At 43.3% G+C, this 15356-nt stretch overlaps 1 protein-coding gene and 1 pseudogene across 3 annotated transcripts; both read left to right on the top strand.

Annotated features, from left to right (window-relative positions):
* The first annotated feature begins 409 nt into the window (after window positions 1–409).
* LOC110488358 lies at window positions 410–5733 on the top strand (annotated as a pseudogene).
* A 1117-nt stretch (window positions 5734–6850) lies between these two features.
* Window positions 6851–14529, top strand: LOC110488357 (zinc finger and BTB domain-containing protein 22). 3 transcript variants are annotated; one of them, XM_021560580.2, is made up of 5 exons: window positions 6851–8165; window positions 8788–8837; window positions 8928–9160; window positions 9552–10457; window positions 10618–14529. In XM_021560580.2, the coding sequence occupies exons 3-5, from the start codon at window positions 8933–8935 to the stop codon at window positions 11578–11580; spliced, it is 2097 nt and encodes a 698-aa protein (XP_021416255.1). In that variant the 5' UTR covers window positions 6851–8165; window positions 8788–8837; window positions 8928–8932; the 3' UTR covers window positions 11581–14529. The 3 variants fall into 3 exon arrangements, with proteins under 3 accessions (XP_021416255.1, XP_021416257.1, XP_021416256.1); XM_021560582.2 differs by lacking the exon at window positions 8788–8837 and having other exon boundaries at window positions 8933–9160; XM_021560581.2 differs by lacking the exon at window positions 8788–8837.
* The last annotated feature ends 827 nt before the right edge of the window (window positions 14530–15356 follow it).

The raw sequence follows: 15356 nt of genomic DNA, 5'->3' as shown, positions 1-15356 counted from the left end.
CAGTATCTGGTAGAGGTCGACCAATTTATGATTTTTCAACACCGATACTGATTATTGGTGGACCAAAAAAAGCTGATACCGATTAATCGGTCGATTTTTAAATATAAAAAAATGGTCTTCACACAGTTCGCAACGAGCCAGGCGGCCCAAACTGCTGCCTATACCCTGACTCTGCTTGCGTAGAACGCAAGAGAAGTGACACAATTTCCATAGTTAAAATAAATTAATGTTAGCAGGCAATAATAACTAAATATGCAGGTTTAAAAATATACACTTGTGTATTGATTTTAAGAAAGGCACTGATGTTTATGGTTAGGTACACATTGGTGCAACAACAGTGCTTTTTAAATCACCCGTTTGGCGAAGTGGGCTGTGATTCAATGATAAATTAACAGGCACCACATCGATTATATGCAATGCAGGACAAGCTAGATAAACTAGTAATATCATCCACCATGTGTATCTAACTAGTGATTATGTTAAGATTGATTGTTTTTATAAGATTAATGCTAGCAAGCACCTTACCTTGGCTCATCACAAGTGTAATTACACTGTTTAGCTCACATCTGAAGGCTGTGGGGGGGATATTTAGGACGTACCTTTTAGCTCACATCTGAAGGCTGGGGGGGGGGGGGGGGGGCATTTAGGACGCACTGTAGATCGCTACAATATCCCAATGATTATGATCACACTTCATCAATTCAAATATTATGGCGACACTATAGGAAAGATGGTTTGGTATGGTTTAGATTAGACACTTGGGATTCAAGCTGGAGTTATCAGTGTGGCCCCATCACCTGAAAATGTTGAAATACTGTATCTTCACGCCTAGAATAAAAACCTCCAGGCTTCCGTCATTACTGTCAATTTATTGGGGGAAAATAAAGGATTACATGGGGCAGTTTTGGAGAAGGAAAAAAAAAAAACGAATCCCGTCCAAATTGTCCTCTGGAATAACGGACATTCTGGAGTAATAATGACAACCAACGTTCTCTATTAACACTAGTCCCGTGTGACTAGGGCTTTGGTCTGGTGCATACGATGCATACAGGTGTCACGTAAAGAGAGCAAGTGTTGAGGGAATAGGGCATGTTTTTTTCTAAACAAATGAGGGATTTAGGAAACAGAACTTTCCAGTCAGAAATGGCTGCAATTATGTTGCAGCTTCAGCAAAATGGACAGCGAGTGATAAACACTTTGATGTTCTGTGGTGGTCGCTGCAGCACAGAGAGAGACAACAGGTGCTAGTCACTGACACTCGCTGTGTCTTTTTACATTTCAATACAGCGCAGTAAGTCTATGCCTGGCCCAGCACAATCAAATAAATTGCAGGCCGGACTCCAGCTAGTCATTTGTGTGTCTTTTTGAATGATTTAATCCACCTGTTTGCTTAAAGCATCAGACAAACTCAGTGAATATAGTTGACTTGATTAAAACACATAGGATGTCTATATATGGAAAAATACACCACATGATTGGTAGAAATAACAGACGACTCTAGGTCGACCAAGATTTTTTTTAGTCTGGGACAGCTCTACGTATTTGCTATCATTTCGTGTGTGTGTGTGTGTGTGTGTGTGTGTGAGAGATTTATATATATATTTTTTTTCCTATACCATAAAAAGGTTTTCAGAAGCCGCCCATTGCATCCGCCACTATAACAGGTAACTAACTACCCTAGTCTCTGTTTTTTCCACATAGTCCTTAACATTTTCTGTATCTTGTATCCACAAACATTCCCTTCCATATCTTAAGACATGAGGGTGTTGAATGTGTTTACTTAGCACCAACAGCAGCTGTTCACGGCGGCCTGCATGGGACCTCAAGGGAAAAGTTACTGACAGGGCGGGCAAGATGTCCTACTACCAGAGCAAAGTCAAAACGGTAGACCAGGAGAACGAGAGTCTGAAGGAGTCTGTAGCTAAAAGCAGACGGAAGGAAGTACAGATGACTTCAGAGCTACAAGAACTCCACACTCAGCTCGGGTACATGGAGCAGTACCATGGAGCATGCATAGGGTGGACCATTATGTGAAAATGGGTGTAGTGGCATGGGAAAGGGCATTGTAACCACATAGGAAAGAGTGACTTATTTTGCGTAAGGAACGTCAGAGGCAAGCGTTGATTTAGCAAAACAAGTGGGCGAATAGCTGACATGATTTCTCACCTTTCTTGAGTCCTATACCAGTCATAACTTTATGCATACATTTAGCCAGTAGTGAAGTAATAATAACATGATAGTATCACTACATGTTACACTTTTGGTCCCTTTGGTGTGTTTGCCAATCTTAGCCAGTTTTGGTCTGTGTTGCAGCCACTATGAGCAGGAGCTGGCTACCCTGTCTGGTGTCAAAGAGCAGCTGACCATTGTAGCCAGTGAGAAGGCCTCCCTGGAGAAGACCCTTATACAACCTCACTGAGGAGCACAATGTTCTTCTGGGCTTGAGAAAGAGCCTGAAGGCCGAGCTTCACAATGTGCAGGTAGAACATCTTCTTCGGTGGAATATTATGGCAGACTACAACCCAAAAAGGTGTAATGCCCCGACCAACTGGACAAGGGGGGGAAAAATATATTTATAAATCCCGTACGTGACAGGATAAACATACTTAATCCAGCCAAAATAAAGCTATCAAAAAACACATTGACAGAACTTGTTCTCCCACACAAGAAGGGAAATAGCACGCAGGCCTACTCATTGTGACAACTGGTCACCTTGACTGCTGTGACATGAGATGAATGGTGTATAGCTGTATTGGATGAGGCAGTCTTGCCTCTGCTCCTTGGTCAGAAATAGGAAGGAAGTCTGGCATAATCATTTTGTCCAGCCTCATTCAAACCCACTGCCATTACGTCTCTTTGCCAGAACCCCCTTTGCAGCCCTATATATATATATATATATTTTATGTGCATCTGTTGGATCAATGTCTGACTTCTCTCTTCGTACCAGACCCAGCTCTCTGCAGGGCTCCACTCTTTCCCGTTGCCAGACAACCCTGAGGGAGACCCAGGACACGGTCTGCAACTTGGAGGAGACTGTGACCCGCCAAACAGGGGTGATTCACTGTGGAGAGATGGATCGCAGGGAGCTCCACAACGCAATCCAAGAGCTCAAGGCAAGGCAAGTGGGTCATACAGTAGGGTGAATGCTCAATGCCCTGAATATAGGATTGCATACAATGAAATTGTAAATCTCCCGAGCCTATTGAATTAGTTTTTTTTCTCTTATATTTCTGCTTCAAACATACTGTATGTTCTCGTTGGATAGGCCCCTGTCCATTTCAGCTCTAAATAGGAACAAAACCACTCTATTATTTCTATAGGGAAACATCAGTGTTCTGCAGAGTGCGCCCCCTGCAGACCGGTGGGCAGATTGACCATATTCAGCTCCCGTCCCACGACAACAAGGCCCTCACACTGGCCAGGACTGTGGAGGTAACAATGACACACCTGAAGCACAATCTTGAAATAAGTCACTATATAATATAGTTTTTTGGTATGGTATGTTTTTCAGTGTGGTCCTCTAATCTTATTTTGCAAGTGTCAAAGACGGCAGAATTTATTTTCCTTATCACTCCCCCATTTCCATGTAGTCTCACATAGGGCGCTCTGGAGACACCCAGAAGAGCAACAACTTCACACCGGGCGTTTGGGCCCTCCACACAGCAACAGGATGTATTTGAGGAGATTTACCTCCTGGTGCAGACAGCCCTGGACGGCTACGTCTGCTGCTTCGCCTACGGCCAGACGGGCAGTGACAAAACCTACACCATGGAGGACATGCGTGAGGTCATCCCCCGGGCCGTGCAGCAGATCTTCCAGGCCTCCAAGAAATTACGGGAGCAGGGATGGCAGGTAGTGATGATACCGTTGGTTTTCATCAGTATGCGTGGTAGCTGTCTCTTCAGCTGAAACAGTTCTATTACACTGAGCACGGAATTTGAACTTGTTCATTTGACATTTACTGTATCAATGCGTTTCTGTTTTTCAGATGATGTATTTCCCATTGAAGTGGAATGAGTTGATGCTGGTGTGAATGCATGGTACTTGCAACATTTCACTTTTTTGACTGGATTCTTGTTCATTTTTTCCAGTTTACATTTAGTGCCAGTTTCATTGATCTTCAATGGAACTCTGCGTGATCTCCTCTACACTGGCAAGGCTGACAAGAGACCGGAGCATGAGATTCGCAAAAGTGCCTACAACGAGGTCACTGTCACCAATCTGACCTACCAGAAGGTCAACTCTGAACATGTGGTCATTTCAACACTCATATTAGCCTACATTTGACTGTTAGATGTATTGTATTTGTACATTTTAGATTTAAAGGTAGACTCAGCAATATGATGCAGAAAAAAACCCTCCTAGGGGGTCAATTGTTTTGGTCTTGTGGCTACCATGTTGTAAAAGCGTGAAGCGAGCCCATGCACATGCGCAGATGCTGTGTGAAAGCGAAGTTGTGCATCTCACTCATCACAATATCTGCGGTGCTGCTTGTGGCAATGTAATTTTGCTGAGTCTACCTCATTTAGATGGGATTTATCCAGAGAGACATGGATAATTGTCTAGAATTAATGTATAGGTATGTACTAGTGATGTTTTCACGACTGGATCATTTCGAAATGTTCCGTAAAATAACGAATGGCGAATGATGACCTGAACATGAGTCATGATTCCACGAGATTCTCGTTCAATATGTCTTTCACCATAGGGAGCTTATTGGAGCTGTCATTTGTGACTGACTTGTAAATGTGTGCTTTAAACAATGTAGATTTTTTGATTGCTAGGCATACAAATATGATTATTTCTTGGTACATTTGAAACGAGGTCTAGTTTTGGCCGCAGCCGGACTATATTGTAAACCACTCTTGGCAGAATGCATTGCTTGTGAAAAGTAATCTCACGACTCGCACTAAATTATTCTGCCGCTCTGTCGTTCTCAACATGCTTCTCATGATGCCGAAAAGAAACTAGCGTCTGTGGGCGTGGCGTAGCATTTGGCTGGCTCAAGGAGTCTGGGCAGCCATGCAAGGTGACGGACACAGTCATTTGCGAACTGCAGCCCCTCCAGGGATTTGTTTTGAGTTTGTTGAACGGAGTTGTGTCCATTATAACATTCAATAATCAATTAATTGCAGTCATCCTTACACCATTCGGCGCATTACCAGTTCTAAACATGTATTTTTTTCTTCTCTACGCTCATGATGTATTTTCCTGCGTGCATATGACAGACTGTTAGTTGGTGGTCGGAGCACGTCTTGAGCCTCTGAGCTGGGGGAGGGTGTATCAACCCTGCTGTTGGAGTCGCTGCAGCCAGCACTAGCAGGTCAAACGACCGACTAAAATGAACGAGTCAGTCAGAAAAAATGAATCATGACTCAAGTCTGTGAAAAGTAGTTAAAACTGCACATCACTAGTGTGTACAAATGCATACCAGTATTGCTGTACTATATACCATGGCTAACCCTGTAAAAAAACACACATTTCACTGCACGTATCTGGTGTATGGGACAAGAAAACATATATTGCAAAGTGATTTAAACCTCCACTACAGGTTTATCAGAGAACTGCTCTACCTCCCGTGTTTGACATGTAGGACACTTAACCACTATTGAGGTAATTTATTTATATATATATATATATACACACACACACACACACACACACACAGTGGGGCAAAAAAGTATTTAGTCAGCCACCAATTGTGCAAGTTGAGATGTGCAAGAAAAGATGAGGCCTGTAATTTATCATAGGTACACTTCAACTATGACAGACAAAATGAGAAAAAAATTTCCAGAAAATCACATTGTAGGATTTTTTATGAATTTATTTGCAAATTATGGTGGAAAATAAGTATTTGGTCAATAACAAAAGTTTCTCAATACTTTATATACCCTTTGTTGGCAATGACAGAGGTCAAACGTTTTCTGTAAGTCTTCACAAGGTTTTCACACACTTTTGCTGGTATTTTGGCCCATTCCTCCATGCAGATCTCCTCTAGAGCAGTGACGTTTTGGGGCTGTTGCTGGGCAACACGGACTTTCAACCCCCTCCAAAGATTTTCTATGGGGTTGAGATCTGGAGACTGGCTAGGCCACTCCAGGAACTTGAAATGCTTCTTATGAAGCCACTCCTTCGTTGCCCGGGCGGTGTGTTTGGGATCATTGTCATGCTGAAAGACCCAGCCACGTTTCATCTTCAATGCCCTTGCTGATAGAAAGAGGTTTTCACTCAAAATCTCACGATACATGGCCCCATTAATTCTTTCCTTTACACGGATGAGTCGTCCTGGTCCCTTTGCAGAAAAACAGCCCAAAAGCATGGGGGTGGAAACATCAGTAGGTATGTTCTTTGGATACAACTCAGCATTCTTTGACCTCCAAACACGACGAGTTGAGTTTTTACCAAAAAGTTATTTTTTGGTTTCATCTAACCATATGACATTCTCCCAATCTTCTGGATCATCCAAATGCTCTCATCCAAATGCTCTTCAGACAGGCCTGGACATGTCCTTTGACAGCTTAAGCAGGGGGACATGTCTGGCACTGCAGGATTTTGAGTCCCTGGCGGTGTAGTGTGTTACTGGTGGTAGGCTTTGTTACTTTGGTCCCAGCTCTCTGCAGGTCATTCACTAGCACTAGTGTGGTTCTGGGATTTTTGCTCACCGTTCTTGTGATCATGTGGAGCCCCAGATCAAGGGAGATTATCAGTGGTCTTGTATGTCTTCCATTTCCTAATAATTGCTCCCACAGTTGATTTCTTCAAACCAAGCTGCTATTAGCTATTGCAGATTCAGTCTTCCCAGCCTGGTGCAGGTCTACAATTTTGTTTCTGATGTCCTTTGACAGCTTTTCAATGACAGCCTGTGTAATGGGTTAACTGCCTGTTCAGGGGCAGAACAACAGATTTGTACCTTGTCAGCTCGGGGGTTTGAACTAGGCTACCACTAGAACCACTAGGCTACCCTGCCACCCCTGATAATGTTGCATTCCAGATCTGTTGCAGATGTTAAGCTGTTAAACTGAAATACTTCATTACATTTTTTTTTTTAAATGACTAGGTAAGTCGGTTAATAAGGATCAGACCCTTTAAAAAATATATTCTCTGAAAGTTACCCAAATCTAACTGCCTGTAGCTCAGGACCTGAAGCAAGGATATGCATGTTCTTGAAATCATTTGAAAGGAAACACATTGAAGTTTGTGGAAATGTGAAATTAATGTAGGAGAATATAACACATTAGATCTGGTAAAATATACAAAGAAAAAAAAGCATACCTTTTTTTTGTTCCATCTTTGAAAGGCAAGAGAACGGCCATTTAAATCACATAGTAGTTTAGGCGCAATTTAGATTTTGTACACTGCTGCCATCTACTGTATGCAGCATTTTAGACTGATCCAATAAACCACTGCATTTCTGTTCAAAATGTTGTATCAAGTCTGCCCAAATGTGCCTAATTGGTTTATTGATACATTTTCAAATTCATACATTTGCATGCTCCTCAAACAACAGCATGGTAATCTATCACTGTAATAGTGACTGTAAATTGGACAGTGTAGTTTAACAATAATTGACATTTTATGCCCATACCAAATAAGTCTGGGAAATGTTCTTGTTATTTACAACCTCATGCTAATCACAGTAGCCTATGTTAGTTTATGCGTCCCGCCAAGCAGAACGCCGATCCCAAATGCTTATTTTAATGACCGCCTACTCCGGCCAAACCCTGACGACGCTGGGCCAATTGTGAGCCGCCCTAGTGGAAAAGTCGAAGCGAGAGCGCTCGCTCTCGCCAAATTATGTCTAGAATAAGCCCAATACATTTCTTTGGGTTTAATATGCAGTCCTAAACTTGTCTCCTACCTTCCCGTCTATGGTGGAGACATGAGCATCTCGTCATTATATACACCTCTATGGTTTAATAAACATTTTACCAATTTGACTAAACGCCACAAGAGGTCGTATTTGTCATAGCTTGGTTTTAGTCGGCTGGTCAGTATGTCTGACATTTCGTCAAAGGCGGTGCATGACGGGTTGTCTGCCAAATATGATGGGAAACAAATCATATCATTGGAAATGTATATGTAATCAACGGAGAGACGATAGCTTGTCGGGATAGAGAGAGAGTCTGGCTTTACGTAATTGTTTCAAAGGTGCACATTCTAAAACGGTAAGTGGTGTTTAGCTTGCTAGCTAGATACGTTTTAGCAGGCTAACGTTAGCTAGCCAGAGAGACATTTAAGGCAGTTTTTAGTTGTAGCTAAATTATGCTCTCATGATAGAGAGCTTGAAGCTACTTATCTATGCTTTGTCATGAGAGAAACTCACAACACTGCCTTTTCAATGCATGTCCACCGTCGCAGACTGCTGACAAACCAGCTTGCTTTGTTATTCGCTATATTTAGCTACAAATGCTGGCTGGTTAGCAGAATTGATTGACTGCAAGAATGTGCTAAGCTACCTAACGTTAACTAATTGCATTACAATATGCTATGCATGTGGCAAAATAAAGACTACTGCATCACGTTTTAATTGTCTACTGCCAGTTGCTGTAGGCTGTTGCATTATTTATCAACAATATTGTTTTTTCCCCCAGTGTTCGTAAATGTTTTTGAGTCTCAAGCAAGGTGGTGTCTGTCATTCAGATACATTTGAGTCAGTGCATTATAAGAAAGCATCAGTAGTGATTTTTAAAGCTTACATAAAAGGGGTCTTGATTGGTTGATTGACCAACTAGAGCAATTTCATATGACTGTTTTGGGAATGTGGTTGACTTTTTTTTGTTTTTGTAGGCAGTAATAAGCACTAAGGGTTAATCTCGGGAAAACGGTTAGCTACTTGTGTAAGTAAATGAAAGGATATACACTATTCATCCACCACGTCTTGTAATGAATTATTCCTTCACAAACTACATTTTCCATCTCTTCAAAAGCCTAGATGCATTCTCTGTCCATGGGGCAGGGCTGTAGCAGTAGCAGCTCAGGTGCCCCCTCTGGCTCGGTGGTACAGGTGTGCTTCCCCAGCTCCCAGGCGTCTGTACTGGACAGCCTGAACAGGCAGCGTGAGGAGGGCCAGCTCTGTGACCTCTCCATCCAGGTCCAGGGGCAGGTGTTCAAGGCCCACCGCTGTGTGCTAGCTGCATCCTCACCCTACTTTCACGACCAGGTGTGTGTCGTTTTGTTTGCTGGGACGTTGCATAGCTGGACTGAACAAAAATATAAATGCAACATGCAAAGTGCTGGTCCCATGTTTTATGAGCTGAGGAGGGGTGCCAAACTCTGATATACCCTCCCAGGCCCACCCACTTGGGAGCCAGGCTTTCAATTGACTGATTTCCTTATATGAACTGTAACTCAGTAAAATAGTTGCATATTGCATATTTTTGTTCAGTATAGTTGAACTCTAACAGCCACTGATTGTGTCTCATCTAGATGGTTTTCATCCAAGGCCGATTGCAACTTGCTACACTGACGTGAGAGTTTACATCAATAACTTTGATCCTGTGCATTGATGTTGCCAACCATCATTAACGGTCTCATCAACCCCCTCCCCCCAGGTGCTCTTGAAGAACATGTCCACTGTCTCCATCCCTGCCGTCATGGACCCACTGGCGTTCGAGAGCGTCCTGAGCTGTGCCTACACGGGCCAGCTGCGCATGCTCCGCGAAGACATCGTCAACTACCTCACCGTGGGCAGCGTGCTGCAGATGTGGCACATCGTGGACAAGTGCACAGAGCTCCTCAAAGAGGGGCGGGTGACGGGGAGTGGTAGTGCAATCCAGGGTGTCATTGGGGGAGCGCAGGGGAACCCTGGATGCAGTAGCAGTGAAAGCTCCCTAGGGGCTGGGAGTGCCCAAGCTGGGGGAAGCAACACCCAGCCAGCCCCTCCCCCTCCCAGCCGCCCGTCCCTGAGTGAGAGCCAGTCTCCCAGCAGCACCAACTACTTCAGCCCCAGAGACACTAACTTCGGAGGGGGAGCGGCGGCCGCTGGAGCTGCAGGGGAGGGAGGCGTGAACTCCACCCCCAGCTACTGCACCCCTTCTGGGGGCGAAGAGGCTTTCCTCATCGAAGAAGAGGATGAAGAAGAGGAAGAAGAGCTCCTATACCATAGGAAGCGAGGGAGCAGCAGGAGGAAGCCGACGGCCTCTGTCTCAGACCAAGAGGTTGGAGTCAGCGACAGCTTCGGGGTGTCGTCCTACCAAGACGGGGACGCCTCCCCTCTCCAGAAGCGGCCCACATACAGCCAGCCCAGCATCATGCCCCGGAAGCAGTGGGTGGTGGTAAAAACGGAGAGGCCCCAGGACGATGACCTGATCGTGGTGTCGGGTGAGGAAGGACCAGATGAGGAAGAGGAGAGAGAGTTGGAGATGCTGAGGGAGAGGGAGAGGACGTTCAACATATCCAACATTAGGACTCTGTCTGGAGAGTTGAGCAGCAAAGCGGACCATGAGATGGAGACACAGGTTAGTCAAACCCTTGATGCAAAATATGTTTGTCAGTGGACGTGGCTAATTACCATTCTAACTTATCAGGAGGACAACTGTATTTGGTTGGTGCATTTGGAATGAGTGTCAGTTTCTGTATTTTTGTATCGTTACCAAACTGAATCCCTTTCTCTCATAGATGGATTACTGCCAGTCTTCTGAAGACTACCTCAAGTTTGATAGTGGTTTGATGGACCAGACTCCCCCACAGCACCTTCATGACAGCGCTGGTCAGGGTGGTGGCAGAACCGTCTCAGCCCTACTAGGCCAAGTCCAGTCTGCTGCTGCTGCTAGAGCTCAGCTCTTTCCCATAGACATGCAAGGCAACCAGATCCTCATGTACAGACAATCCTCTCTAGATTCCTCTCAACCCATAGGAATGGGAGGTGGTATGGCTGGGGCACCATTTAAAGGGCCAAACCTGGAGCATGGAGCAGTCCATTTGTCAGCACAGGGGGGTTTGGGCGGTGGCTTAGATGGACTGGACGGGGGTGGTGGCGGGAGTTCAGGGAAGGTGTTCATGTGCCACTGTGGAAAGACCTTCACCCACAAGAGCATGCGCGACCGTCACATCAACATGCACCTGGACCTGCGGCCTTTCAACTGCCCGGTTTGCGCCAAGAAGTTCAAGATGAAGCACCACCTGACGGAGCACATGAAGACCCACACGGGGCTCAAGCCCTACGACTGCCACGGCTGCGGCAAGAAGTTCATGTGGCGTGACAGCTTCATGCGGCACCGCTCCCACTGCGAGGGACGGAGCGGAGCGGCTGGCAGGAGCGAGGATGGGGGAGGGTCCGACCGCGCTGATGGGATCTCCCCACAGCATCTCCCTCATCTCCCTCTCTCGACCGGCGAGGCCGGTCACGGTGTCGTTGGTGGCAGGAATGGGAACTCTGTCTTGTCCCCACATCATTCCAGTACAGGTAGCAGCAGTAATGCGGTCTCTTGCCTTACCATGGCCAGTTCTGGAGTGCTCTTAGGGGTCAACTCTCAGAGCGTGATGCAGGGTCAAGGTTCATCTGTGTTTGGTCTGGGGGTCAGCCGAGGTGGGTGTGAGGAGGAAGTGTGTGAAGTTGGTGCTAATGATAGTGTCACTTAAACACTCGTGTTGTTCACCCGTTTGGTTAAGACAAGAGGCTTTGAAGAGGCATTCCAATGACCATTGGAAAGTGCCCCCTTTGGCAAATGGCTTGGGACCATTGTACAGTTAGTTCAGTATACTCTTACATTTCAAGTTTATTCTCTGTATGACTGTTTAGTGGCACATTCTATGTCAAGAAAACCAAAAATCAAGAGATAATAACTCACCAATGACAGCTTTGGCAAAATGTTAACTAGAGTTCGAGAGGAAAGTTGCTGTTGTAAGTGATGTGTCCTATGATATTATACGCCTTTTCTGCCAGAGAATGTGCATTTCAAGTAAAAGTGTCTGAAGAAGACACTTGCAGTACTGCCATCTTGTTTCACACTGGTGATGTGTCCACTATCCAATTTCAGTGTTGTGGTACAGTATTACTGTAAATATAATCCTATTATCAGTTACTAATCTGTTACCATTACGATAGGTGCAAAACTATACAGTGTATAGTGCGTTTTTACAAGTAATCCTCATAAGTATTGATGGTAGACAAAAGCATTAGTCTGGAGATTAGGTTTCTTACAGATCTTTCCTCACTCAAACTGCCAAATTCCAACGCTTGCCTTGAGACAATGACTACTATTAACAGTAGGGTGGCTAAACAAAGCAGTATCCACTGTGATTCTGTATGTTTTTAACCCAGGTTTTACCTTCTATGAAGGCTCTGGATGTATTTTTCTGCAGGAGAAAAAAACTGGTCTGGATCCAAGAGAAAGACGTGTTGTTTTCAGTGTATACTTATCTGTTAGGTCAGGATTGGTAAAATGTATGAAAGATGTAGCTCGTGTTTGCAGCAGTTTGATGGATGAAATTTGATTTGAAGTGAGCTTAAACTAGGTGTATATAAAGATATTTATGTTTAGATTTATCAAATAGGGAATATAGAACTATTTAACTCTAATTTATGTCATTTGACTGCCTTACTATAGCATACAGTGGGCGTAAGGTTAGAAATTGACACCCTTGATAAAGATGAGCAACAAATGACTGTATAAAGTAATTGAAATACTGAGCTATATTGTATCCCCCACAAATAATTGGGAAATGATTTCATACTGATACAATTGTTCAGAGAGAGATTTTGTTTAACAAGTAGTATTCGTTCTCAAAAGGTAGGGCTCAAACTTATTGACACCCCTGTTTTCAGTACCTTGCGAGGACAACAGCACTGAACCTTTCTCTAAAATGGTTTATGAGTTGGAGAACACGTTACGAGGGATCTTGGACCATTCCTCCATACAAATCCTTGATATCCGTTGTCTGTGCTTATGTCAAGTCCGGAGACAGACTTTAAGGTAACACGGCATCATGAACTTTACCCAGAACCAGGAAATGTATGCCAAAAACCTGGTTACCTCCAGTGATGTAAAGTACTTTAGTATTTTTTTTGTGAATATCTGTACTTTACAATGACAACTTTTACTTCACTACATTCCTAAAGAGAATGTACTTTTACCTCCATAAATTTTCCCTGACACCCAAAGGTACATTACATTTGGAATGCTTAGCAGGACATAGAAATTGTTAAATTCACACACTTATCAAGAGAACATCCCTACTGCCTCAATCTGGCGGACTCACGAAACACAAATGCTTCATTTGTAAATTATGTTGGAGTGTGCTCCTGGCTATTCATACATTTTTTTGTTTAAGAAAATGGTGCTGTCAGGTTTGCTTATTATAATGAATTTTAAATTGCTTTTACTTTTGATACTTAGTATATTTTTGCAATTACATTTACTTTATATTTAAAACAAAATACTTTTACTCAAGTAGTATTTTACTGGGTGACTTTCACTTTAGTCATTTTCATATTTCAGGTATTTTTAATTTGACTAAAGTATGAGTATTGGGGATATTTTCCACCACTGGTTGCCTCTGCCAGGAATATAAAACTTATCCACAAGTGGCTCTTCCAGCAAAACAATAACCCCAAGCACACATCAAAATCCACAAAGTAAGGGTTAATTTATTTTTAAAAATTTCAACAGCCATCTGTCTCCAAACTTAAACCATTGAAAACCTGTGGTTTGTATTGAAGAGGGCAGTCCATAAATGCAGACAAAGGATCTGGAAGGTGGAATGGTCTAAGATCCCTCCCAATGTGTTCTCCAACTCATAGCATTTTTTTTGATAACAGCTCAGTGCCATTATCCCCACAAGGTGAGGTATTGAAAACAGGTATACTTTATTTTCTCTAAGTAAGGGTAAAAAATGTATTAAACAAAAAGCAATTTCTCTGAGCAATTGTATTAGTATAAAATAATAATTTCCATTTCTTGTTACATACAATATAGCTCAGTATTTTAATTGTAATTTTTGCTGATCTTTATCAAGGTTGTCTAATTTCAGACTTCACTGTATATAGATATAAAGTGCTTCTGGTCAATAGTGAGTATTATATTGACAGGTGTGAGTCCCAGGCTCAAAAGAAAGAAGTCTAGACTCCCTGTTAATAGTCAAGTTGGCTGCTATTTGTGTGGGACTGAAAGGGAATTCCATTGACTGTTCAATAACTTGCCTGGCTGCATTTCATAGCATTTACACCACACAAGGAATTCAACTTCATGTACTGTAGCACCTTTTCATCAAATCTCAAAGTTCGTACCATTGTTTGAGGCTTAGCAGCCGTTATTCAGTTGTCATCTTTATGGCAGGACAAATACCTTTTTCATCAAGGGAAGCTTGTAGCTGCTGCACACTAGGTCTGACACAACGCTACTGTTCTTTGCATCTTCTGAATAGTGCATATTTTGGGTTACATTTTATTTGATATTGAACACGATTGTTGTTGCATATGCTTATAGAGCCGGAGTTGTCTTTCTTGGCCTACGGTAACAATGTCTAAGTACATCAATGTTATCTTTACTAATCTGTATCAAAAGGCAAAAATAAAACTGGTGTAATTTAGCAAGCTGTGCTTGTGTGATCTATTTCAGAAAAAAACATCTCAACTTCTCTTAAAGCCCTTCAGTTGTCTTGATACAGTCTTATATTCAGCTGGCCCCTCAGATCTACAACAAAGCTGTCTTAGTCTCCAGCAAGCTTTCGCTGCCCTTAACCTTGTTCTAAACACCTCCAAAACAAAAGGTAATGTGGTTTGGTCAGAATGCTCCTCTCCCCACTGGTGTGATGACTACCTCTGAGGGTGTAAAGCTTGACAAGTACTTGGGAGTATGGCTAGACGGTACTGTCCCCTCAGCACATATCCAATCTGTTCTTGTCTATTAATGTTTTGTATTATGTCATGTTTTGTGTGGACCCCAGAAAGAGTAGCTGCTGCTTTTGCAACCGCTAATGGGAATCCTAATAAAATACCAAAAGCTGCTAAATGTAGACTGTTTACTCTATAATAAATCGCTTTCACCCCAGCTGACAAACCAACTCCGATTCAGATGACCATCCTACCCATGCTAGATTACAGAGATGTAATGTTTACCATTCAGCCATCAGATTTACCACCAATGCTCCTTATAGGACACATCACTGCACTCTAAACTGGCCATCTCCGTATACCCATCACAAGACCCCGCTGGTTGATGCTTATTCCAACAGTGACATTCTGTTAAAGGTCCTCAAAGCATACACATCCCTGGGTCGCTCCTCTTTTCAGTTCGCTGCAGCTAGCGACTGGAACGAGCTGCAAAAAAAACTCAAACTGGACAGTTATCTCCATTGCTACATTCAAATCATGGACACTTACTGACACTTGTGGCTGCTTCCCGTGATGCGTTCTC

Source organism: Oncorhynchus mykiss, chromosome 32 (genome assembly GCF_013265735.2).
Source record: "Oncorhynchus mykiss isolate Arlee chromosome 32, USDA_OmykA_1.1, whole genome shotgun sequence".
In the NCBI taxonomy this organism is placed as follows: domain Eukaryota; kingdom Metazoa; phylum Chordata; class Actinopteri; order Salmoniformes; family Salmonidae; genus Oncorhynchus; species Oncorhynchus mykiss.
Note: the sequence above shows the minus strand (reverse complement) of the source record. Positions and strands in the feature narration are given on the sequence as shown.